Source organism: Oreochromis niloticus, linkage group LG20, assembly GCF_001858045.2.
Source record: "Oreochromis niloticus isolate F11D_XX linkage group LG20, O_niloticus_UMD_NMBU, whole genome shotgun sequence".
NCBI classification, from domain to species: domain Eukaryota; kingdom Metazoa; phylum Chordata; class Actinopteri; order Cichliformes; family Cichlidae; genus Oreochromis; species Oreochromis niloticus.
This window is the reverse complement of record NC_031984.2, coordinates 21726906-21754511: the sequence shown is the minus strand read 5'-3', so window position 1 is coordinate 21754511 and position 27606 is coordinate 21726906. Positions and strand designations below refer to the sequence as shown.

Here is a 27606-nt window from a genome sequence, read left to right as displayed (position 1 = left end):
CAATGATGAGAACTTTCTCTGGATAGTTCATTTTGGAACATCGCACAGACTGGATTAACACACAAATGCACGTTTCATTCACACAAGCTACACCTACATGCACTTTAAGCTCACCGTCATTCACACAAACGTGGCTCAAACTATTAAACATGACCATGCGCTCTCATGCATCCACACACATTCACAAAAAAAAACCCTTGAAAAAAACTGCAGGTTTACTGCTTCTACCTAAACATAATGAGACGCCTTTGACAGTACTGCAGTGGTTTGGGGGTTTGAATTATATCTTAGTACACTGTTTTTCCTCTATGGTTAATAATCAGCCTGCCCCTGGCCTCTGTCCCCTTCTCTCTCTCTTTCCTCCTGCTCTCTACGTTCTCACCTGTGTGTATTCAGCACATCCTGCCAGGCTGCTTATGAAGCCGCACACATCCTCCACACTCCACTTGCTGATGTCCTCCGCAGGGTTTGCTGTGGCTGAGTCCTCCCCATCCATGAAAAGACCTCCCAAAGAGCCTGAAAAAGCAGCAGTGGGTGAAAATGATGTGTCAATATATACACACCAGGTACAAAGGTGCTATTTGTTTTAAAATATGTATTTTTTTTGTTTGGTTTTAAGTGTCTTTGGCTCTGTTAACATAAATAAATGAAGTAAACTAATAGATATCTTAAACCCATTTAATAAATGACTGTTACAGTTTCCTTCAGGTGCTGATTACAAGTCTTTTCTTGTGCTTTCATAAAGTAAACGTGCCGCTTGCTGCTATGTCATCCCACTTTATGCCTGCAAACCAACAACGCCCTCAATCCCTCCCTTCTGCCCACGTGGCTGTGCTGTTGGTGGCGTGCATGTGGGTCACCCTGGGGTCAGAGGAAGAGGCCCTAACAGGGAGAGGCCTCCACACTAGAGACACGCACAGAGAGTGATTCTAATGGATTTCACGTGTCAGCTCTGAGCTCTGTGTGTCGTGTGTGCGTCTGAGTCTCTCACCCGTGTGAAAATAAGGGTTGGCGTAGGGGAATCCGAAGGGAAATGACTGGGCATGAAGAGCAGGTAGTGGTGGCAGGAACCCTGGTGGCAGGTGGTACTTGAGATCAGTCTTGCCCAGTCCAGGGGTAAAAAGGTGGCGACTGGGGGACTCTGTACCTGCAGAACTACAAGGGGCGCTCAGCCTGCCTGAGCTCTCTACAGTCTCCTTGGCAGTGTCACACACTCCCTTGCTGCCAGTGTCTTTACCCCTGTCCTTGGGTTTACTGCTTGACTTGGCACCGACTCTCTCCAGCCTCTCATCGCACATCTCTGTCTCGCTGTCTGAGTCCTTCATTTCCTCTTCGTGCACTTCCATGTCTTCCTCCCTTCCTCTGTCCTCTCTTCCTTCTCTGTGATCTCCACTACGGATTTGCGTCTGGGGGACCCTGCGAGACATCTTTCTGGATTCGGCATCTGTGCCAGCAGTGGAGCTCTGCGGCTGGGTGTCTTTGGGTGTGGACGCCGCCCCCGGTTGTTGCTGTTGGTGGTTGAGTGTTAGGAGGGGCGTGGTAGCCCCGTGTCGAAGCACCAGCATTGCGTTCGTGCGGCGGGCCAGTTCCTCGCGGAGAGGATGGCCCTCTGGGATGTCATGGAGGCTCCGCAATGCTGGATGGTCGGGAGGAATGCCAGGAGGTAGAGCCCCCAGAGGGTCAGAGCCCAGCAGACGTTGCTGTTGCTGTCGCTGGTGGAGATTTTCCAGCTCTTTCTGTCTCAGTAGCTCGGCTGACATCTCAAGTCTGCGGCAGCGAAACACAGAGAGGTTTACCACACAGTCCAAAAGCTTCCTAAACCCATATTGTAATACTTTTGATGTAGGCTTTCATAATCACTTTATTAAACACACCTGGCCAGGTTCTGCTTTCTCAAGAGCTCCTGTTGTCGGGCAAAGAGCTCTGCTTGAGCTGGCTGGAGGAAACCGTAACCTGTGACAAAAACAGCACAAATGTAACAATGCAATGTCCCAAGTTTTTGAGGAATCTTTGAGTTAACATGTTACAAACTAAATCAAAGTGCCAAAAAGAAATACTAGGGTGAAAACTTGATTTTTTTTGTGTGTTGTGCAAAAGTATCCATCTGGCCTTAGAATTACTTATGACTCACCGGGGGCTTGGCAAAGAGCAGAGGGCATGCCAAGGAAAGGAGGCCGCAAGTGAGGTCCTAAGGCGATGTGAGGAGCAGTTGGAGGGGACAGTAGGGGTGGAGGATGGGACATTTCTCTGTGGACACAAATTAAACAAAAACATCAATCTCAATTTTAATTTTACTAAATAGGTTGAAATAACACGAATGTTCGGCAGACTTCCTACGTCAATGGAACAGTTTTCACTTCACATTTTGATTTTTTCCCCTCTCTTCTCAGAAAATTTCAGCTGCTGCTCTGTGTGTGTGTGTGTGTGTGTGCGCGCGAATGGTGCCACACTGCCAATGTATGCAGTGTATTTTTATCAGTGGTGCTCCAGAGGCCCCCATGTCGCCCCAGCGCCTCATCAGTCTTGTCACGCCGCAGCAAGCGCCGCTGGCCATTGCTGTACCCTGGACTGCAGCCTTTCCTTCCCCTGCCGCCTCACACATACACGCCACAACTCCAGACCCACACACATAATGAGGGCTGAATGCACAATGCCAGTGTGTCATGCTCCGACAGCTGGGGCGGCCCCTGCGTCTTGACCGGGGCCACGGGCTGAAGGACCTTCTAATTAACACTCATCCCTCCTCTCTTCTCCTCCTCTCCCCTTTTTTCTGTGCGCTCTTCTCCCTGCTTCCCTCCCTCTCTCCAGGCTGCATTGAAGCCAGTGTGAAAAGATGGAGCGTCCTACAACCCCTGCTTCTGAAAAGGCCTCTCCATTATTGGCTTCGTCTTTTGTCCTCTTTGAGGGGGAAAGGTGCCTCTCACCTTTCTCCCTCTTTCTCCATCTCTCGCTCTGTATTACCCACCTTTTTTCTGTTCTTTACTCCCTTCTCTCTCCTTCTCTATGACCTCTGAAAAATCTGTCCGCTCTCTACTGTTATTCCTTTTGCCTGTGTATTTTTATCTCTCCTCATCCCTTCATCTTATCCTGTTTTTGCTTTGTGCATCACTTCCTTTTTTTCCCCTCCCTACTCTAATACCCTTCTGTCATCCTGTCCCTCTTTCAGTTTGGCGTGCATCCTCAGGGGCACGGGAATATGGTTTCTGAAGCAGCACGTAATGTGTGAAAAGTGAGGCATGTGCACTTTGACCCACTGAAGGCGTCAGAGTGTGCGAGGCTTTGATCCCTGAGTGGATGATGATGCCGCCCGCCTGCTCCGTCTCTCTACCCTCTCTCGAGCCTTTTCCAAGGCCTTTTCCTGAGCTCCAGCTCCAGCTTCTTTTACCCACACGTCTCCACTTCACTCCCCTCTCTCTGCTCCCCGAGCTACTGCAATCACACCAATCAGAGCTCAGCTGTGCGCGACTGCCGCCGCACAAAAGCATACACGGGAAACAAGCTGAGGAAAACAACAGAGTCAAAACCAACACTGGGACACATGCGACCGCAAATATTGTTTTGCAACCGTGTTCAAATTAGCCAGCGCCTGCATGTCTCCCGCCTCACTAAATGGTGAGGGAAAAGAGAGAAAGAGAGAGAGGGGAACTGTGAAGAGGGAGGGCACATCTACGAGAGCTGGTGGATGAGATGGGGTGGTGTGGGAGGTGTGGGGTGGCAGAGGCAGCACTGAGAGGGTGGGTGGGTGTGTGTGCTGGAGAGGGGAGGGAATGGGGGGGCGGCAGCATTCATCGATCGCCTCCGCCGCTGAAATGTTAATGCTAATCGTATAACCGCTCTCTCCGGCGGTGCCTCGCACTCCAGTGGCAGCTCCAATTAATCTTGGGTGAGGGCTGTGGCGCGTGACCCTGGAGCCGCGAGCCGGGGCCCCGCTAGCCGCTGCTTATGTAATTACACCGCCCAGTGTGTAATCACCTGGCCTAATCCCTCAGGGCTAGCAATTAGCCTTCCGACGCGCAGTTCCACTAGGCTACGCTAAGGCGCCCGCAACCCCCCCGCCGCCCGACCATGGCTCCCGCATGCCAAATTCCCATCACCCCCCGCCCCCCCCGTTCTGATATTCCCCCTTTCTTCTTCCCTCTTCTTGTACCGCCTACCCTTGCCTAGCGTTAGCCCTCAAATGAATAACGGTCAATTAAAGCTGCATGACTGGGGCTGCCAGGCGTCTGCGCCACCATAATTAGGCCTAATCACGGGGAGTGAGAGAGAGAGAAAGAGGAGAGAGAGAGAAGAGAAGGAGTGTTTGTCTGACACTCCCCTCCACTCCCTTCCTTCATCTCTCCCTCTCTTCCTCTTTTTATAGGAGGCAATTTTGAGGGAGGAGTGGCAGACATTAGTCGTTTTGCTCTGGGGCTGTGTGTGTGTGTGTGTGTTGGGTGCTCCTACATGTGTTTGTGTGTACTTGTCTGTCTTTCTCTGTGTGGTTTTATTTTCTCTTTTTTTTTTTTTTTGCACCATCTTTGCATTTTGTTGGCAAACCACTGACATGCTATAAAAAGATGAGGCAAAAACACTCCGAGACTGAAAATAGGCAGACTCACAAATGCAAGGTGGACTCATAATCAAGCAAAACTGTATCGCTGGATTCTCTCTTTCAGCCTGTGTGTCTCCTGCCTGCAGTGAGGCCAGGGGCTCCTGGGGAATTCACTGGTGTGTGGCGACCTGTCAGAGTGGCGACAGCGGCCCCGTCCCACAGCAGCCCAGGCAGTGTGTGTGTGTGCATAAGTGCGTCTGTGTAAGTGTGTGTGACAGGGCTGCCCTTAATGACTGGAGCGTGGGGGGATTAGGAGCGCCGCGCGGCCGCCTTCGGCTCCTTCTCCGCAGGAACACATTTACACAGGAAGCTCATTAAAATGGATGAGGCTCCCTCCACGCTCGCGCTCTCTCTCCCTCTCCCTCTCCCACCCTCTATCTCACTCCCTCCCCTTATCTCACACTCTCCCGATCTCCTCACTCCCTATTTTTGTTCATCTCTCTCTCTCGCTCTCTCTGTTACTTCGTCATCTCGCCATCTCCTCTCTTCCCTTTTTGCTTCCCTTTCTTCATTCCCGCTTTATGCTCCAATGTTTTCCACTCCCCCCCCTGCACTCTCTTTACTTGTCTCTACCCCTCCCCTATTTGCCTTGCAGATGCTTGGTGAGCTTAGTGCCATTTAAGGCCAGACAAATGGAACGCCAGGCTCTAAGCCCATCGAGCGGCCCTAATGATTTGTTTTTAACAATGGGCCCTAATGGGCCCCAGGTAATCAATGATGAGGGGTCGATGGAAAGGTGAGCCACGGAGAGAGTTAGGGAGGAAGAGAGGGGAGCGCTTCCATCTCTAACTCACTCCCTCAGCCTTCATTCTTCATTTTACTGCTGTTATTATTATTATTTTTTAAAATATACCAATTATCTCCATTTTAATTTTCTCCTTACTTTTGCACTCATTCTACTCTGTTTCCCCCCTCCCTCTCTCTCTCTCTCTCTCCCTCTCTCTTCTTTTTACTACCTCTGGTTATTATATGGGGATTTGGTACAACCTGGCCTTTAGGTTTTAGAATTGGTCCGTTTGTCTTTTCTTCCTGTATCCTATTGCTTGGACAATAGCACAAGTGATAGACAGATTAAACTGTTTCACTGAGGGTTAAACAGAACGCACAAGCAGGGCAGAGTGAGGTAGAGACAGACGGACGGACGGATGGATGGAGGTAGGGTGAGGCCTAGTTAACTCTCCCCGGTCCTGTGTGGCTAATTACTCTGTGTGCTGTCGGAGAACAGCCGCGGCTCACTGAGTACATTCACACTGCACCACTGGCCTCTCTCACACACGCGCACGCACACACAAATTAGCAGACATATTCACACAAACAAACCCAGATTCAATCCGCATAGATGAGTACACATGCAGACCGCCAGCTTGAAAAATGGAACAAACACATGAACACTCAAGGCCCCCCCCAATCTTGCCACAACACACACACACTATATACACCCCCACAGTCTCCCAGAGCTGCACCACACAGCGCCTGGCCGCTCTGCTTCCTGCTTATTTCCCCCTCCTGCCCCTCACCAACCCCTCTCTGCCTCTCTCTCTCATGCACACACAAGCGCACACACAAGCGCACACACCCTGCTGCCGCACCGCCGGCCCATTATCGATCCCCCGCCTCTCCCCGCGCCACATAAATAATCGACAAGCAATTACCCGCCCACTCCCGCTGCCCCTGGCTTTGTTTGGGAGGCGCAGGGGCCAGCGCTTTGGGGGGGAGGGAGGAAGAGCTGGCGTGCAGGCGTGCAACTCCACAGTGGTAGCCAAGAGGTTATTGGATCCTCAGTTTAGCCATGTATGTGGAAATGCACACGCTCACACGAACTCTGCAGCACACAGGAAAAGCCAAATATGAGATCAGATCTCGCTGAGGAAGGTGGGGGTAGGGGTGCTGTACAGTGCTGTGCTGATGCAAACTGGCAGGTGATTAACTCCAACTCTTATGGTACATAGTTATATACACGGGCCAGGTGGATGCAGGTGTTAGGGTTTCTGTTTTCCTAATAATGAATAATGCAGGTATTTGTTTCAACAGCTACAGCTGGTTACGGCAGCGCTGATGCAGAGACTGACGCCGTGCATCTGTTTTTACCTGTCGGTATAATGTGCGTCCCGATGCTGCGGCAGGCCCTGCTTGCGTCTCTGGCTGGATGAAGAAGAGCTTCCCGCCGAGGGCAGGTGAGCTTCTAAGGCCACTGGATTCCTCACCGCCGCAGCCAGCGCTTCCTGGCGAGCTCGCAGCATGTCTGCATTACGGAGCAAAGGGGCAAAACAGGGGAAAGCACAGCAGGAGGAAAAGAAATGAGATGATAGTGTTGATGTGACAAAGATGGGATAAATATGAAAGAAAAGATGGATCAGAAAAGAAAGAGGATGGAAAGGGAGAAAGAGAGATGAAGTTTAGCATCCAGTTGTATTTACTGAACATTTGTAAAAACATAATTCAACTAATTATACATTTAGCTGCTGATATTTGGCTTTTAATATGTGATACAAGTTATTAGAACAAAAAATAGAAGCGGCACATGCTCTCAAAAGGTATTTATTATCCTGTAGTGATGGATTTAAGGGTCAAGTATGCAGGCAGCTTATAAAAACACCCAATAAGTCATTAAGAACTCCACTCGGCCTCATTCCACCTTTACACTGAAATGATGGATTTTCTTATCCATTCATCTACATATACAGATATCCACACAGAGTTTAAAGCCATGTGTCTTGCTTTGGAACTGAGCTGACCCGATTTAAATGAATACGAGAAAAAGATTTGGATCCAGGAAAAACACGCCATGAAAAGTAACATTTCTGCTATTATTTTTTCTGATATTTATTTAAAAAAAAAGTCTGCTGTGCAAAAAGCAGCAGAGTATGTGCAGAGTATTTTTACCCCTCACAACCACCACCACCGTGCCTTCTCCCTCCATCTCTACCTGCCCTCTCCCCTGCACCTTATGCCCTCCACCTCTTGCCTCATTCCATCTCTTTCTTCTCTTATCCCCCCCCCCCTCTCTCTCTCTTTCTTTTCCTCCCTCTCCCTGATTCTCTCTCGCCCTCGAAGGAGAAGAGGACTCATCATTATCAAGCCAGGCCAGGCCACACCAGGAGACATGGCTTCTAATGAGAGAAAAATCCATCCTGCTCTCTCTCTCTCTCCTCCCTCTCACTCTCTGCCTCAATCTATCCATCCCCCCAACCCTCCACCCCTCCCCCAACTTTCTTTTTTTTTTTTTTTTTTTTTAATTAGACAGATCCCTCGGGAGCTAGGGGCCATTTCCGCCGCCGGTACGGGTGTGATGTGTGTTTCTGTGTGTCTGCGTGATTTAGGTGCTTACGTGTATGTGCCCGGCTGTGTGTGTATGTACATACGTGTGTGTCTGCGTGTGTTGAAGCAGTTGAGCGGGCGCCGGGGTGGGGGGGTGAAGCGACAGATATTAATGCGGCCTAGCTCCGGTGTATCGATCTGTTTGCTGCGCCAGGCCGCGAGGGACTCTGCTGGCGGCAGACAAGGGTGTGTGTGTGTGTGTGTGTGTGTGTGTGTGTGTGTGTAAAATGGGGGGGGAGGAGGATAGGGAGGGTTGTGAGAGATAAGGGAAGGATCAGAGGGAACTGAAGCCCCAGAGCGCGTGCAGACACACACACACACACACACACACACACACACACACGCGCGCACACACTCTGTTGAGCACTTGCATACAAGGTGCAGCGAAGACGGGGTCGAATAGTTGACCTCTATAAGTTTCCTTTGGTCGCAGTCCCACCTCCACCAATTATTTTGTATGTCTGGTTCAGGTTTACTTTAGCAGTTTTGTTAGTCTTTAGGAGTACCAAGCGCCCAACTGAGAAAGAACGGTCACAATAAAAGCTGCAGAGACAAACACTCTAACCATGCTGGAGACCAAGGAGCAAACACACCAACTTTTAGAGATACACTGAAAGTCTTGCGTCGATACGGATGTTTAAAATAACAGTTTGGCTGAGGCAGATGACACTGAGCCATAAATGTTTCCAGGGGATTCTGAAAAGTTAAGAGGCCAGGAAACACTTGCCGTTTCCATGAAAGTTCATTAAATTACTAATGTTCTAAGTATTTGTTAATAATTTATTTACCGATGAGCAGCAGACCAGTGTTTTGGTTTCACTGTGATTTCTTCATTTCCAAATGTGACATACGTCCTAACATTAATAAATTTTCAGACACAATGTTTGTGTTTTGAGATCATGCTTCTCACTAGACCTTTAAAGGAGTCCATAGGAGCCAGCCAGACATTTATTTTTAAAATATGAAAATCAATCTTAAAAACCCCAAATATGAGTTCCCAAAAGTATCTAAGACCTTGAATTTGACAGGTATAACAGGTGATATACTCCTTTAAATCGACACAGTACAAGCTGTATGACCTTTGCTTCGCTGTCTATTATTTCTTCCTGTTATTCTCTACATGTCCACTCCATGGAAGCGATGCCTCACTTCAATATTGGGTCCATATTTTCTCTCTCCCTCCCTCTCTCTTGAATTCTCTTTCATGTGAACTGAGAGCAGCATGGTCACCTGGGGCTCTAACCCTCTCTCCCTCTCTTTCTCTCTCTGTGTGTGTGTGTGTGTGTGTGTGTGTGTGTGTGTGTGTGTGTGTGTGTGTGTGTGTGTGTGTGCGCGCGCGCGGACAGATTAGGTGCTCGGACTCGGAATGTTCCCCTCTAAAACTCTTGTCTCATGTTGCAGCTGCTGGCACACAAGAGGAGAGCCCCTCTGACTACAAATTAGAGTCCTAATTGCGGACGGACACACACACACACACACACACACACACACACACACACACACACACCTCTTTCTTTGCATGAGTTATTTTGGGAAGTCCCAGTTTGTCGTTCGGACCCATTCCACTTATCCCTCTTTTGTGCCATCCCATTTTTCTCCCCACCATCATTCCTGGAGTTGGGCCTAAATCCCCTCAGTTAAGCCGGGCTTTCCTCAGCACGAGAATACAGGGAAGCGCTGCGCTGATGCAGCTTGGCCGGCCCCGAGATGGATTTGGTGGACTGGCAGGTACACAAAAGCCAGCATCTATCCGCTAAAGCGCACCATACACCAGAAAATTAAGCATCTTTTCAGGAAGAAGCATTTATCAGCATTTAGCCGGTATCATAGGCTTATGCAGCTGTAAATATGCGGCATGTGTGCTCATGCTGAATGTCCTCGTCCTTTGACCAATCACACTGCTTGATTTTTTCACTTTTTTGGGATGATGCTAGAGGTGTTACGCACAGCTCCACATTTCGACGCTGACTGAACTCCAAGAGACAAAACAGGAGAACACGCCCCCCCATCCCACCCCTCCTTTCACTTTCATCTGGATCTCTACCCCCACCTCTCATTTTCTTTTCTCTCTTCTTTACTCTCCTTTCATCATATGAAGAGGGAGGGAAAGCCCTCCTGGCCATTTCTACATCCCTGCCTCCCCTCCACCTCCACCCCCAATTTCAACCCACCCCTCACACCCCCAATCACTTCTTTCGGTACTCTTCTTTTGCCCATCAGGTCCAGAGAGAGAGCCTCTCACACAACACGTTGCAACTACACATTTCCCTGCACACACACATCTAGACGCATGCATGGAGAGTTGCTCTTCACCCCCACCTCTCCACGCACGCACACTTTCATTTTCTGTGCCCCACACTTCAAACACATGAAAGGATGCTCTGCGGGGACCAAGGCTAAAGGGAGAGTTGGCGGTAAGGAAAAAGGAGGAGGAAGAGGGGAGGTGGTATAAAAGCAAGCATGAGAGGCAAATGTATAGGAGAGATGAGGGGCCCCGGGGGGTGGGGGGGTGTAGGTGGTTAAGGAAGAGGGTCATGGGGGCCTCAATGGAGACCAGGTCAATGTCAAGGGGCTCGCTCTCGCTGAAGTGATTCACATCGGCCTCTCAAGAGACAAAACAGCCATCCCTCTGTCCTACATCCCAAACTGTTCACAGTGTGGTTCCTAACAAGCGGCACCTGTTAATTGGAGAAAGGGAGGATGTGGAAGCAGTGTTGTGTTTGGCAAATAAACTTGTAAACAGCCAGTGGATTTATAGAGGAATATGGAAGGGTGGCTGTCAGCACTAGCAAAGCCTGCACTGCCCGTGGCTCCTCAACCACTGACAGCATCTAACACATATAAACAGGAGTGTGCTATGTCACAAGGAAATTATCTTTAAGTGATGGGTTCATTTAGTGTGTGGCAACTGTAACTTGTTTTTTATTTCTTCCTCGAGGAGAAGTCATTTATTTGCTCTTCCCTCATCTGTGTTCCTTCTTCATTTCCTCTCCTTAGATATATATTTTTTTTCCTCTTTACCCCTGCCTCTTCTTCTCTGCACAAGTGCTGGTCGGATAAAGAAAGCACATTTGCAGAATAAAGGATAATGTGGAAACTATCAAATGATTTGGAATGTGGAAGTGAAGAAAAGGAAGCGAGTATGTCAGCATCGCGCCAGAGCGCTTGCCTCAAAACCGACGAGGCTTCTGGGAAAGGAAGCCGGCGATCAGACTTAGCCCAGGGCCATAAAACCCCCCACAATACACTGAATTTTCCCTCTAAACTCCTCTAAAACAAGGAGGGGGGGTGCAATTAAAGCTTTTATAGGCTTCGCCCCTAGATTTGCAACCAGCAATTAAAAATCATTACTAATCAAATAAAAATAAAAGCTGCTCAAACTACACTTTGGCCCAAGCACTGATTGGATTTATACTACTGCAAGAAAGACTCGTTTATAAAAAAAAGAAAAGAAAAAAAAAAAGACCTTGGTAGGAGTTAATGTTCCATCCTATAGAAAAAATGTGAGAAAAATATTAACATTTTATGCTCAGCGACAAGAACAAAAAGCCAACTTATCAACCTGTAACAACTTTTCTCATTTTCTCTCCTCCCCGCCCATCAAACTCCAGTTTCCTCAAGATAAAACTGGGGAATTTTATGTCTATAGAAACTCAGTGAATATGTGACACACTAGAGGTTTCCTGGGTGAGATTTAGAGGGTTGGCAGGCAGCCAATGAGAGCTCCTGGATCAATCATGGCGTTGATGCATGTGAAGGCTTGTGGGTGTTGTTAACAACGGAGAGTCGGGGTGGTCAGAAATCACCCTGAGTGACACTTTGACACTGGGTGGGCAAGCACCGCAAATAGAAATGTCAGCCGTCTCCGTGGCCGGGCTTTCACAATGGCAGCGGTGTGGCACGGTGCTACATGGTAGTGTGAACACAGAGCTGTACTCCAGGGTTACCAGGTAGCACTGCACCTCAGTGATTTGGCGACAGGTGATGGAGGAGGGTTATTTTGTTTTGTTTTTTAAAAGATGCTTGAATTAAAGTGAACAAAAAGAAACCTCTAGATCTTTTATTTAGGAATTTCTAAATCATATATTACTATTAAGAATTTAAAAATCTGTGAAGTGGGGAAAGATTAGAATCAAGTAGCAAGACAGAGCTTTGTGTACTGACCGTGACCGGGCAGACCCATGCTGCTTGCTAGCTGGTAGAGGCGTTGCTGCTGCTCCTCGTAGGACCCTTGCTCGCTGAGCGCTGACATCATGCGCCTGTAATGTTCCTCAGGGCTCATGTGGCCGTGGCTGCCGCCTGCTTCCACCCCTGGGCTCTGGGAGTTTTCTGCAGAAAGGAGGGGAGGGATTAGTGATTGTCAGTAGCAAACTGATCGGGAAATTTCTTTTAACTTGATCTCCAGGCTCTGAAGCTCTCCCCATAAATTTCTATCACCTCAATGGCACACGAGGTATTTATAGGAAGAAAAGTCCACATTCATTTGCATGTCACGATGTGAAGAGCACGCCACAAGCAAGAGGTTGCATGAAATGTAATACTGTTAGCAGCCTCAAAGCATTAGTGGCTCTAAATGGTAACCAGAGGTCACAGATTTGTGAAATTTTGCAGCTCAACAGCTAAAAAGCCGATTCAACATCAGACACATGAAGCACTGTGCTTTAACATTACTGCGAACTTTATTGTCAGATAAGAAATAGTGATTCAAACCTTTTCTCCATGAAAGGTTTTCTAGTTAAAATTTGATTTCAGTTCTTAAAAGTACTAGACCCTTTGAGAAATAACTAAATATTAAACATTTTTTGGTCATATTTTCTCATTTTACCTAATAAAACAAGTATAAGTTTTATGCATTTGTTAAATATGAGTCAGAACACGTGCTTTCAAAGATCATGAAGGTCCAGTGGACTGGAAGCCTCTTCACATAAAGCTACATGCATAGCCATGCATTGTTAATGTTCAGAGCCTGACCCCATCATGAACTCACAATTTCTCTTACACAAAGCGCAGCAGTAGCTCCGCTAACACTGCAGTGAAGAAACTTATTGTATATAATGCAGACTACAGAAAACTCAACAGTACAAAACAACTCTCAGCTTCGACCACTGTAAGTGTGGGTACGTGTGTGTGTAACACCTCTCTGTTGTGTTCAGGGTGTTGCGAAGACAATGCGGTGTATGATGCCTATCTAGCCGTCAGTCCCTCATACTTAATCTCCCTGCCTTTGACCTCCCTCTTCCCCCTCCCTGTCAATAGTAACATGATCTAAGGTAAGAACGGAGGGGGATATAGGAAGGTGGTTAGGGAGTTAGAAAAGGGAGACAGAGGATGAGGTGGAGGAGGGAGAAGCAGAGGAAAGAAGCAGGGGTTATTTTTACCACCCTCCTCCTTATTGAAACCTGAGTCTGGCCCCGGGCAGGCGAGCAGGAGTGGCGCTGAGGAGCGGAGGTGGGGTGGAGGTGGTGAGGGAGGAAGCGAACACGCAAGCATCTCTGTCTCCACCGACAAGCTCCAGCTAATCCACCCAAGGTCCTCGAGTGTTTGTGTGTGCGTCCGTGTGTGCGTGCGCAACTAGTCTGTGCCTGTCTAAAGTTTTCCTGCTCTCTAAACACAGCAGGGGGTGCCGACTTTGCAACTGAAAGAAAAACAGACATCATTTACACAGTGGTATCCAATCTCTCTGGCTCCATCCACACACTACCCTCACAGTCTGTCTCTTTCAGTCTGTTTCTCCACCTGCATTAGTCATTAAAGGATCTCTTGTGTCACCACACTTGGAGGCAAAAAGATGTAACTTAGCATAGATAACACACAAATACTAACCCACATACAGGTGCCGCGTCAGGCTTTGGGTGTGGACGGAGCTCAAGGTTAAGACACAGGATCAGCAATGTTTTGACAAGGCTTAAATGCACTTTTCTGGACAGCTGGCTGCATGCACACACACACACACACACACACACAGAAACAGAGTCTGCTTTATCAGTTTCTCTTGTTTCAGTTTCAGTTTGTGCATGTACAGCAGAGGAAGAACGTATGTATATATGCAAAGCATATACAGAGATTGTGTTTTTAAAGCCAGAAACCTAACCATACACACTGTGAGAGGCACAAAAATACAAACTCAAAACACACAAACCTCCATTTGCCTTAAAAGGAAACCGAGCCAGAGTACACAAACACACACTGTTCTCAACCAATAACAAACCCATGCATCTTTCAGAGGCAGGGTTGTGTCTAAGTAAGACGATAATGGCCACGAATGAGTGCTTCTGTACACAGAGAAAGAGGAAAGAGGCTCCAGGCAGGACTGCAGTCGGTCAAAGGTCACCTGGTGGCCAAAGGTCAAAACAGGGATCACGCCGAGCTCTACACAGTTCAATCTGGCATCCGAATTACACACAACTTCTTTCACTCATCTAAATTTTAATGCATACTTTAACCCTCAGAAAGAAGATTTTATTAGTTTGTCAAATAAGAAGTGCAGTGTATGCACAGTGCTTGTGAGTCTGCAGAGATAAGATGTGTGGTGAGCTGCTCTTGGGTTTTGCCTGCTGTATAATGCATCAGTCAGGAAGTCTTCGTCAGGAGCCCAGAGGGACAGACTCGGTGGCTGTGCCGGCTCCACGCCGGGCGCCTGGTTTCACACCACACGAGGGAGATATGAATAATAGAGGACAGCGCCCGGATTGCAGCACTACAGAGGAGCACCGTCTTACCAAGGTGTGCCTTGTCAAGGTCCGTCATTTACGCTGTGCTAATTTCACCTAGAGAGCAAATAAAGAGCTTATGCTCATATGAGTGTGTCTGCCTGAGGATATTACTGTACACATGTGTTTGTTTGGAAGACGACAGACGGGACAGACGCCCATGCCCTCAAATCACAGTTTTCATTCATTTTTTGTGGAACACACACATACATAGAGGTGATCAATGTTTGATCTTTTTCAGGGCTAAAAATGAAATTATCAATCAATATTAAATCACTTTGTAAGAACTTTGTTTTTTATTTAACTATTTATTCATTTTTGGTGACATCCTCTAATGTCTGCATATGTAGTAAGAAAGGGGAAAGAGATGGCCGCTTCTACATACTCCTCTATCTCAACCAGGAGCATGTGACACACTGAGATCTGGCACATCATTTGCTCTGTGGGCCTCTGTGACCTGTAGTCACCCATAACACCTTTCTCTGCAGGGATGTTTGCATGTATATTTGGAGAAACATGATTTGGGGTCAGCATTCTGACATTCACCAGCAGCCGAGTCAACTTCCATCTTTTCTTTTTAGTCATCTTGTCTTTTTCCCCCTCATAACTCTCACCAGTTTCACACACAAATACACTGCTTACCTTTGGGGGATACGCTGCGTAACTTCTTGCTTTCAGAGGGACACTCGCTGCTGCTGTTGGGAGAGAAGCTTCTCCTCTTGCCTAGAAGGTCATCTGTAAACACACACGGAAACCAATCAGAAACAAAGACCAGAGTAAAGGCTCGATATTGTCGCTCTCCTCTGTCTATACCTGTGTGCATGGTGGCTGCTTTGGAAATGGTAGAAGAGAGAGAAGTGCGAGTGAAAATAACCAAAGAGGAGGAGAGAAAGATGAAAAACAGAACAAGTGAAACAAGGCACGGGCGTATGGAGAGGTGCGTGTTCTGTCAGAGAAAAGAGAGGCCCTGCACTGCCGTGGATGACGGATCTTCCCCCCTTAGTCACGTGTTTGTTTGTCTATCTAAAGCAGGGAGGGGGGCTCGGTCTCTCTGTGCCATAATCTCTTTCCAACAGTCTGTCCTCAACTGTTATCACCATCCTTCCTCTCTCTTTCTTCCCTTTTTCCAGATGTTGAAGCAAAACCCTCTGAACTAAAGTGCACAAGATCCTCTCAGAAATACCGCTCAGCTGACATCATGTCTGCCTCACGTGTTTTTATTTTAATTTTAGTTTTTATACCTCTACAACTACTTTTGGTGTCCTCCCATAAACCCTCATGTCTCTTCATTTCTGCATCCCCTTCCTTCTCTCGTTAGTCTCATCTGGGTGTGTTTGAACCCTACTCCTCTCAGGAGCACCTCGCTCTCACATTAACACCTCTCTGGCTCCTCTTCTTCCTCCCTGTTGTCCCCACCCCTGCCACTAGAGCGTACAATTACAACCCCCCCTGCCTCCTTTTCCCTTTCCCCTCCCTTACCTCTCCTCCCCTCTCATCTCTCTCTTCCTTCCTTTCCCATCCCATCACCTCCCACCCCCCGCCACCTCCCCTACAAACACACCTCAAATCAATACAGGCCTTATCAGAGAAGGAGGAGATGCAGAGCACATCGCACGCAGCGCCGGCAGGAAGGAAAGAGGCGTTTGTCATTGCGCTCTCTCTCTCTCTTTATTTCCACCTCATGCATCTCTGATTTTTTTCCAACTCTGTTTCTTCCTCCACACAGACAGCCAAACCCATCTCAGTGACTTCTTCTTCCCTTCTTTCCACTTTCTCTCTTTCCCATCTCAATGCATAGTTTTCAGGGTGAGGCGAGTTTTTTTCCCCCTCCCTCAAGGAGAATGGTTCATCTCTCTCTCTCTCTCTGCTTCTCTTTTTCAGCAAAGCAATTTTTCATCATTTGCACAGCAGGTGTAAACAGTGCGGAGAAACAACGAACACAGAGTAGAAATAAAACACATCGTCATCGTCATCGCAATACCCACGCAAATACAGTTAGCTCCGCCTCTTTCCTGTGTCCAGCATTAATATTGCTGGTGGTACGTGAGAGTAAAGCTGATATGGTGTCTGAGCTTTGACCTTTAACCTATTAGCCAAACTTGTGCCTGTTCCTGTCTGCAAGGGGAAACAGAGGAGGGAAAAAAACATGGATTTAGACAGGACTCGGAGGATTTTGCTGTGCTGCTAAAGGAGTGCCGGTGTTGATGAGAGGGCGAGCGAGCAAGCGGGAAAGGATGAGAGGGAGGAGGTTCACTAATGATCCGGTGTTTGATGTTACCTCTCAGGTCCTGAGGAGATCCACTCCCTATACCATCCAAAAGAAACAGCAGGAGGGGGCGGGGGGGCACAGGGAGTAACGCTAATGGACAAGTGCATGCATACACACAAACTGAATGCTTTTTACCATTTCTACTTTTTCTCCAATCTCTTTTATGATCTCTCTTTCTGTTTTTCTTTCTCGTTTTCAAATCTCGCTTGGTACTTTTCTTTCACTGGTCCTTTCAGGGAAAAAAAAAAATGAAGGTCTCCATCTATCCTATTAGTGAAATATTAACAAAGAGAGAGAGAACCCCCATTAGTTAAAGCCCCTCTTCTACCAAACACACACGCGCTTAGACCCACACCCAGAGCCTCTCATGATCAAACACACTTGAGTCGTCTCTTGAGCCGACCTCACTCAAGACACTGTGTCTCCTGAGCGAGTGCCCGAGGGCCCGAGATTTGAGGGCGGAAAGCTTTTAAAGCCAATTAAATGGGGCTTCTTAGAGCACCGGCGCTCCCTTTTAATGCCAAACCCTGAGCTCTGCTAGCATCTATACTAACCCTTTTACTCCCACTAACACAGCTTACAGTCAAGTTTGCTACCTTAGGCCTTTCCCTATCACCTGCTTGTTAATATTGCTAAGGAATTAGTGGTCGTGGAGTCAAGAGTTTTAGTCCGCCTTCAAGGCTGCTATTTTAACTGTCAAAATACAGCAATTATTAAGCGCAGACAGCGTTTGCTTCTAATGATATAACCCCATGTTTTAGCTTTTTTTGGTCAACAGACAATCTGCAGTCTTGCCTTTTTTTTGTTTTTTTCAGACGTGTATGTGAACACACCATGTTCCAGCCTCTGCCTCAGTTCCTCCTTGCTAGTTAACCTCCTCCTTATCTGCTGTTCCTCCCACTGAGAGAAAAGATAGATGAGAACTGAGGGATAGAAAGAGAAAGAGGAAACAGCAGGACCTAAACGACTTCTCTTTCATGTGACACCAGCAGGGCGAATCGTCAGCCAGGAGAACGTTCCCCTTCCTCTCCTACTCTTTTTTTTTTTTTTTTTTTTACCCCTCTTCTTCCTCAAACTTTAGCCCTCCTCCTCTCTTCTCTCCATCCTGTGGAGCGCGTTGACAGCTCAGACAGCCAGACTCCTTAATTCCTCTCTTACTCCGTTAATCTGTCATCTTTATCAGGCCGAGGAAGGGGAGGGGGAGGAGGCTGAGTGGAGGGAGCAGCTTGGGGGGTGGGGTGACAGGCGGGGACGTGGGGTGGGCCGCCAGCCGCAGCCCCCCGATCAATCTCCACATTACAGCTGACAGAATGGTGCTAATAACTTATTGATCCCTCCTCCGTGCGCCGGGGCCTCCGCCGGCCCTGAAAGCCCTGGCATTGATTGGCTTACGGGCCGATGCAGCTGGGAAAGGGCGGGGTGGGGGGGTGGGGGTGTATGAGAGAGGGTTGGGGGTGGTTGATGGAGTTGGCGCGAGTGGAGGATGCACCACAACAACATGTGCAAATGTTCGCCAATAGGAAAACCGCCACAAAAACTGCTCGTCTTTCTTTTATGATGGAAGAAACTGAAAGACGGACAAACAGAGCCAGAAAAAAAAAAAAAATCATGAAAGGAACGGAACCAAAAAAAAAACATACATCTGACCTTAAAGTGAAAATCTGTGAGTGTGGTATTTTCAAGAGATCATAATTATGTAACAGAATAAAACCAAAAGTAGCTTTTGTCTTTGTCATCCTCACTGCCTTCAGCCGGATACAGTCAGTCCCTTATAGCAGGAATCCTCCGAACAGGTGGTGCTACACGAGAAGTGAAGTTTCCATCAGCAGTACCAGTGGTTTGTTTATAACGTCGGTTATGACAACCACTGTGACTATTATGACAGTCACCCAGAAAAAAGTTTTTTAAAATTACTAATATGTAGGCATTGGTATACCTCACTGGGTTGAGTAGGCAACCCATATAGCAAAAGACCACTGCAGAGTGCTTTGTTGTCTACTCCATTTCCAAAAATAACGGCTACAAAACTAATCTGATAACTGTCTGTCCTAATTCTATGGAAATACCATTTATATTTGGATTTCTTTTTAAAAAGCCAAAAGAAAAAAAACATGACAGAACTAACTAATTAGAATTAAAAATACGTTTGGTTAATAAATAAAATGCTTCCTTCATCATCCTTTCTGAATCAGGAAACACAGCATATAAAAAGGAAAAAAACCCATCAAGAAATATTTATATATAATATTGCATAAGTAGATTAAATATCTGGGAAAAAAAAATCTGCAAATGGAACATTTCTCAATGAAACTTTTCCAATAAGGTTGTTCTGAATCCAAAACTGATGTCTAATATCTTCTGTCAGTCTTAAATGTATTGCTTTCTTTGTCAGATCTTTCCGTCTTCCCAGCATTCATCCGTCTTCTTCTGCTTACAGAGACTGTTCCTAGGCAACAGTTCATGCCCAAATATGCAAGCTAATATTCCCATTCAAACAACGCGCAATTCACAGGTTATTAAAGGCAATTAAAGTTTTAAAAGTGCCAAGAAATATTTCTGTGACACACAACTCGACCGACTGCTGATTCTGCTCAAGTGTAACTTTGCACAAGTACGAGCAGCAAAGAAAAAAATAATAAAAAATCTAAGATGTCAAAGAACAACTGAAACTACAGGGTTTCTCTTAAGTGCCCAGACAGGAAGGAAAAAACCATTTCCACTATTAATTCAACTATTTATTTTGTCATCTTGAATTTCACATCTTGACAGAACCATCAGCATGTCTATTTGAGAAACCATGAGAAAGCGTTTTGTTATGGCAGTGCAATTACATCCCTGTTAAGCTGTGGGATGTTTTAAAATATTTACTATCCACATTTCCCCTTTTTTGCCGCTGTATGACAGAGCTAATATAAGCACACATCCTGGAATGTTTACTTTGGGGCAGAATTGCCTTTCTATGCTAATCATGTAATAACTAGCTGGTAATACTTTAAAAGCAATCCTCGCTCACAATCAGTTTGAAAGAAAAAGGCCTTGCACAAACACGCTGGGCTGCAGATTCACACGCAAGCAAACATTTAAAACCAGGCCTTTCGAAACCGCACACGGAAAGGTGCGCATGCACAAACACACACAAAAATGTGCTCAAGCCCCAAACCGCTGCTGCAACCCCCAACCACACACACGCCGACAGGCTGTAACTGCTTTTGAGAGCCTGAGTGTTGGGAGCAAAGAGAGAGAGGGAGAGAGAGAGAGCGGCGGCCCAAAAACACCTTATCTGCCTGTTTGAGTCTCCGGTCTGACCGCAGAGCCACGGTTTACAGTCTCCACAGGCAGCCAGACTCTCAGCATCGGCGCCCCTGCCCCTCCTGCCTCCTACCCCTCCTTCCCCTCCACCCTCCTCTCCGCCTCTAACAGAGCCTCTGAATAGCCAGTGGCTGGGGATTGAGAGAGCGAAGCAGGGGAGGGACGGATGGAGATGGGAAGAGAAGGGAGGGAGGCAACCTTCCTGTCTGTCTCTCAGATTTAATTAACGGCCCACTCCGGCACAGAGACGACCCGGCAAGCCTGCTTCCCTTTCCTCCTGACCCACACACACACACGCACACACACACACACACACACACACACACACGGAGCAGTCCGCCGCCATAGTTGCTGCTTACCCTCCCTTGATACCACTACCGCACTCATTCATCTCATTTTCTTCTGGCTCCCTATTTCCAAATGTTTCCTCCATCACAGCATCTCCGTCTCTCGCTGCTGCAGACTTTTTCTTCACCTCCTCCTGGCTGTCTTTCTCCCTTCTTTCCCTCCACTGTTCACTGGTACACATTAAACACCTCTGGAGGAGTCGAACAGCAGAGGTGACTGATGCAACAGCATAAACATATAAACACAAGCATTTATGCTGCGTCAATCCCAAAGCCAAATAATCCACTGCTTTAAAACTTCATGTACGTTTCACCCACCTAAGTATGTGGACGCAAATTCGAACTTGAGTTGATATTGCGTAGGCACGCAGATGTATAACTACATGTTATTTGTGTGTAATTGTGTGTTTGGGAACGAGTGTGTGTCTAATTTCACTGGCAGACAGAATTAGAGCCAGTGGCTGATCGGATTGGACTTGTTTACAGACACGAAGCGAGCTGCTTAGGCAGCCTGTTAAATCTCCCTTTAATGCTCAAGCGGACAGATTTTAGGGTCTTGGACCCCCTACGTGTAGGCCACACTGTGCTCGCACCATCCCCCATTGCCGCCCCACACCCACCTCCATCCCCTCTTGTCTTCCCCCATTAGGAAAATCATTCATGGCTCTGATTTCTCCATTAAGTTTAACAGCTGATTAGGCTGGTGTATTGGTGGAAATCTGTCCCAAACAGGGACCCAAAGACACCGGCTGAGCTGGCTGTTTAGCAATCTAATACCCTCCCCACCTTGCACCCACTCTACCTGATATCGCAGGCACCGTATGGACAATTAATCTGGCAGACAGAGTATATGAGCACAAGGAGAGAGGGTAGGGAAGTGTTGGGTCTGGGGTGATTATGCCACTTGCTGTGCCTCCTACTAATGGGATAAGAAGGGACAGGGGTTGAACTCCGGGCAACAGCAAAGCAAAGGTACGGTCTTTACTGATAAAAAGGCACCCAATTATTTAATTAAGGGTAACTGCATTTATTTCAAAGTGTTTGGATTATCTGATAGAAGTGTATAATCCAGGGTTATTCATGTGTCATTATCAATATTTTCACCTGCAGGCAAAAAAAAAAAAAAAAAAAAAAAAAAAAAAATTAGCAGAGATAAGAAAAAATAAAAACTCTTGAGATTAATTACTTCAACGAGAAACGCCTTCCAACTGTTTTAAGTCTTCAACAACCCTAAAATTATAGTTAGTGAACTTCTTATATTCCTGTGATAATGTGAAGATTTTGCAAGTGTACCATCAAAAACTACATAAACATACTTGTGCGCCACTAATGTTAAGTGCAACTTACAAAATGTGGACGAACCATACAGTACAATGGACTTGTTTCTAAACAGTGACTTACACAGAGGCTTTCTGAACAGCCATATGTCTTTGATGGCTGCACAATATCCTCATACAGTCTACTTGACAAATAGCTGTGATTAAATGTGGTCTGTGTTCTGTGTTTAAGCTGGAAGCAAAGCTCTTAGCTTAGCACATGCACACCATGGTTCCTCTGCTCACATGAAACTGGATTAATGGCAAACAAAGCCATTTATTCAGAGGTAATTTAAAACAGGGGGTTTAGCCAAAAAAATAAAAAATCCTGGAGTGCGGCAGAGAATGTGGGAAGAACATTAAGTAATCAACATGAGCGACCTTTAGGAATTACTAATACGCTTATGTTAAATTCCCTCAATCACATAAATTACAGTAAATTAAGTGGTTAATGGAACGTTTACATGTGTTATAGGAGGTGTAAAGGGGCATGTATCATCTGCCTACATGCAAAGGAAGAAAGAGAAAGACAAATGTAAGAAAGAGAAAGAAAGAAGCCACCTTACATTTTGCATACATACACATGCGTACCGTTAAAACACACACACACACACACACACAGGCATCATCATGATCCTACCTGTGTGTCCAGTACTGGTGCCGTGGTCAGAGGCGGACTGGCCTTCGGGCATGCCGTGCTGTCTGGTGTGGTGCAGGTTGGATATAATTGTAGAGAGGTCAGTGTCACGACTGCAACACACAAACACACACAGAGGAAAGAGAACACAATTAAAAGTAATGAACAAAAGAAATGAACTAGTAGTAAACCCAAATCAGTGTGTAAACAGCAGCATATAAATTCATACTGTTTCACATTAGACTTACCACCGAAATCCTCCATACAGACAGACCTGCGCTCTATAAAATGCACATCTTCACACAGAGCAAGCAACAAGTGGCTGTCCTGTCAACTGGCTCTTAGCTCTGAGGTGTGTAATACACTCTGACAGACTACCGCATCCAGCACTTTCAGGTCTCATCCCTACTCATCTTCCACACTAAGATGTATTAATGAACATATTCACAACCCATAAGCAGGTTAACAGCTTAAAACCCGCTCTAATAATATGCAAAGACAGGTAAAGAATGGTTAAGATAAATAAACGATTCGATCGCGCTGGGAAGTGGTTTTATTTATTAAGAATGTGTAAAGTCCTCAATATAAGCCACCATTGATTGTGCTAACAATTAAAAAAAGGAGCTGCAAGTCTTCCCTAGTCTTGTGCCTACACTAATGTTAAGTTTCTCACATGATAAAAAAAAATAGAAAGAAAGAAAATGATTATTCACAAGAATTTCTCAAACACCCTGTCCTGCCCTTCAGCACCCAGAGGAGGAGCAGGAGGAGGGTTAACAGATTAGACCCAGATTTGGTTGGAGCCGCTCTGTCCTTTCAAATTCTCCACCAGCTGCCTTTCTAAACTCCCCACACCAGCGGACCCACACAACTGTGTCATGGAGGCATTTCATTTGCAATCTGATTACCATCCTGATCGCATTAAATGGCATAATGATGGGAAATAGGCGCTTAGCGTTTGAGGGTAGCATGGCCGCGCGGTGTGTGGAGTGTAGTCAGTGTAATGGCAAACAGCTTGTGTGGCAGGAGAGGTACAGGGCTGAATGTGTTTTTTAGTTACAGTCTACATATCTTCTGTCATAGTTATGCGATATACCTGCTACACACAGCTGTCCCAAAGCCCATGAGGATTTAGAGATTTTTGCACATACATGCTGTGTTGTTTTCACAGTAAGCCTAACACGTCAATTTCACAGCATCAGCAACCTCTCGTGTGAGCAGCAATCTCATTTACAGCCTTAACTGGCAACTTTATTGAAAGCAGAAACATCTATGAAGGGGGTCTGGTATGACACGGCAAGCACAGTTTATGGGACAGAGGCGGTGAATGGTTCTTAGCTGCCACCACTATGACGAGGCCACACTGTTTGCGGCTGCTGGATTTGGGTTTTTACAGTCCCATGATTACAGGCTCCTTCTGTAATGTCAGGCTGTCGGTCGCCAAGCTGTTTTCCACACGCTAACAGAAAAGATGAAGGGTAGTGCTGAGGACCTCATGCTGGCCGTGCTGGCCTCACCAGTCACCTCTCAGGCACAGAGAACCAATGACTCAGAAAATAGTCGCAGACAAAACAGTCACCATCGGTTGCTAAGCAAGGAGACGCTTGATTGGTCTGTGACTGCAAACTTTTTACACTAATGACAGACTTCTTTTTTAGAGTGCAACTTACTAAAATTGGTAGCTCTAAGCGTCTGAGAGGGCAATGATTTTCTTCAAAAACGAAAATGAGGTCCAAAGAAGGTTTTTTAAAGGTCATTATCGTGCGTTTGTGTCACCCACTGACTCCAAACTACGCCATCCGCGCACACTGCAGTTAGATGCTCTACTGTGGGAAGCTGCAGCCAAATCCATCAATCAGTTAGCTGCATTATAACACCACCCTCTGTCCATCATTTAAAGTGATCGTGATAATGCCATCGTGAACTTCTCAGAGAGGTGACGGGGTTATTATCCCATGGTGAAGTGGCCGCTCAAAGCCGTGAACGGCAAGGACATTGTTAGTTGGGTAATTAGCGCACTTCTCCTGAGCTGTCCCGCCTCAGCTTGGGCTAATGAGGGCCTAGCCTTATCCCCACCCACCTATGCCCTCCCTCAGCCCCCTCCTCCGCTCATTCTGTGAGCAGAGGCAAGGTCACACTCAAGCCATGGAAGATGGAGAGGGGGGCTGGGGATGCTGTTTAAAACCCAGTCACCTGAGTCAGCGCTCCCTAAGGAGCTCCTAGGGCCAGAGTTAGCTGGGAAGGACGGAGGCCTTGGAAACGATGGAGGGAGGGGGTTATATAGCGGTTGTTGAGACCGATTGCTAAGAAGGACATGAGCCGGCTTCTCATCACCCATGTGCACCAGAGACAATCACCTCCTGCTTATCTCTAAACTGGTCAATACTGTTCCTTTGTTACTGGACACAGTGAACCAGACACTGGGTTAGCCAGTGTGTGTTATTAATCAAATACCACTAGCTACTAACATTACTGATGACATAAAACTGTCATAATCAAACTTCCACAAAGGCTGGATTTAAATTTCAATACTGGTCCATCTCCAGCTATGATACATAATTTTTTTTAGCCGTATAAAGCAGAACATTGCAGTTCCAAGAGTAACCACTTGAGGCTGGCTTCAAATGTGAGTTATTCCCATTTGAAACTGTTAAATAAGAAGTATTTAAACCATGTTCAATAGTTTTGGGCTCCATAGTTTTCCTTTTCATATGCATTTTCATTAAAAATAAATATGGATGCTGGTAAGGCTCAAAGTTAGGTGAAAGGGTTTGAACTGGACCCCTCCACCTTGTTTATACCTTTTGTGCTTTTTGGAACATTTTTAATGTGTGAAATATATGACGAATAAGATCTGCTGTGTGGTGCAACACATAAGAAATTGGAAAATGCATTATTTAGCATTATTATTATTTAGCAGATAACTGTGTATGTGCATTACGTTATATACTATGTATGTATACTATGTGTAGTAGTATTTAATTTAGTATTTAAAATATGTATTTATAGCTTAACAAGAGAAATGATTTGTATTAGAGTAAAAGTTGATCTTTTGTTAAGAAACGCTTGTGCTCTCTTCTACCAATTCAGTATTATTCAAAATAACCCAAACAACATGAAAAGGCTTCTGCTGGCACCAGGAGTCAACTCAGTATAAATGCCCAGTAGTGCCCTGCTGTGGCATTGGCACGTGGAGCTGAGGTGGCGGGGCTGGAGGTCACAGTGTGAGCTGGCAGAAGCTGGCGGCCCAGGCACCCTGACGCCATGTCTCACACCACCGCTGGGAAAGTGCTGACAGACAGACAGCAGGGATGTGAAGGAGGAGGAGTAGGAGGAGGAGAAAGAGCAAGAGAGACAGAGATGGGAGAGAAAGACAGGGTGCAAGTGCTATGAAACATCTGGTACGTACAGGTTTACTACCCTCATCTACTCAAGACAATAGCCCAAACATACAGCCTGCTCCAACCTGCGCAGGTGGCCCCACAGCAAAATTCAAATACTACCAGACAGTATGTAATATTCAACAACCAGAGAGAAGAAAGGCATGCACATGAGTATTATGCTGAAAAAATTAAGGAATTAAAAAGACTTTATAAAAACAGCCATCCTTTCAGACCCATCAAGTCTAAATGAGGACTCTTGCTGGTTTATTGTGAGCAGCAGAAGCACAATTGTCAGGCTTCCACAGTTGAATCCAAAGGTAACATGCAAGTGGGAACCCTGCAAGTGGCGGGGGTAATGAATAAATACAGAAACAGATACATGAATAAGTCAGAGTAGCCCAGCTTCACTTCTCCTGGTTGTGCGCCCGCTGTACACGCTGACATGAGGTCGATAAAGCAGCCAAAGGAGGGAAGACAATGGAAACACAATATACAGCAAGTCTTCCATGTTACATTTCCTTGAGAAAACTGCTGGTTTTATTTACTCTTGATTTCTCATCTGTAATGCAAATCTCTCCTCACTTGGAGAGAGATTTTTGTTTTTAGTTTTAAGGAAAAATTGGACTAAATAAAATGTATATTTGCAGTTTGAGTGGTAATTCTCATGTGCTTCAACAGAGGACACTTTCATTCTGTGTATTAATTTCACCTGATTGGCACTGATATAACAGGGCAATCACTTTGATCTTTACACGTGGAAATCTCGAGCCACATCTGAGCCTAACAGCTGAAACACTGCTGACCATATTTCCGTCCATCCTGTGTTATGACAGCAAGTTAACAGAGAGAAAACACTCTTCTGTGTGGAAACAATGAATGCCTTGCTGCTAGCCAACGCCCAATCAACTACTAAATTGCTGCGACTATGTCGCCATGGCAAAGGCATGTAAACAAGGCCAATTTTTTTTCCTTTCTTGAGGCGGAAAGCTCCTCTAAAAAGCTATAAAACCTCCAAGCTCATTAATTAGTGCTTTAGGGGAGAGCCATTTCCAGTAATTTCACACTGTCTCTGACCCCTTACTGGCATAAGGCAATGACACGGTTGTTCAATAAAGCCAGAGGACAAAATGTCAAATGCAACAGACATACAGTAGCTAACTCAGCATCAGTGTCTTTCTCCATTGGCCAGATTAAATAAAGCTCTCTTATTAACAAATGAGCCAATGATGCTTCCCAAAAAGGGGCCATAAAGTTATGTGAAAATTTTTTTAATCTTCATAAATGTAAGCATCTGCCTGCTGCTCACAGCCTGTAACAAACAGTAACCAAGGTACTTCAAACTCATGCCAACTCTTCTACATTTTGACTTAAAATATAATTTTGCCGCCATGACGAGGAGGATATTAGCTGTAATATCACTGGACAGGAAAAGATGACCCTTTAATTAAGTATGTTTGCTGATTTTGTTACAAACACCGACCTCTCATTACTTTAGCGCCTCTTTTGCATATACAATTAATTGCCGTGGATGACTGAGAAACTGTTCAAGTGTCTTTTGTGTTTGTTTTGGCAAAGGCTAATAATGGGTATGAAGAAGTTTGTCTTCCAGAGGTTGCAGGTTGGAAGGCAGACGTCAGCAGGTGTAACTTACAAAATCCACGGTGGCTGCCAAGTAATTATCCAGAGTCTCAGTCAGCACTTTTCAATCAACCCTTGTTATCTATAG

The 27606-nt window shown here is 46.1% G+C and overlaps 1 protein-coding gene across 8 annotated transcripts in view; it reads right to left on the bottom strand.

The window, feature by feature from the left end:
* The window catches only part of samd11 (sterile alpha motif domain containing 11), an 84714-nt gene that overhangs the window by 2974 nt on the left and 54134 nt on the right, over window positions 1-27606 (bottom strand). For all 8 annotated transcript variants that reach the window (XM_005478191.4, XM_005478192.4, XM_005478189.4 and 5 more), the window contains 8 exons: window positions 22501-22610; window positions 15262-15354; window positions 12074-12238; window positions 6680-6833; window positions 2132-2247; window positions 1875-1953; window positions 992-1767; window positions 383-516 (listed from right to left, as the gene is read on the bottom strand). In XM_005478191.4, coding sequence (XP_005478248.1) covers window positions 383-516; window positions 992-1767; window positions 1875-1953; window positions 2132-2247; window positions 6680-6833; window positions 12074-12238; window positions 15262-15354; window positions 22501-22610 — 1627 coding nt within the window. The remainder of the gene's footprint in view (window positions 1-382; window positions 517-991; window positions 1768-1874; window positions 1954-2131; window positions 2248-6679; window positions 6834-12073; window positions 12239-15261; window positions 15355-22500; window positions 22611-27606) is intronic.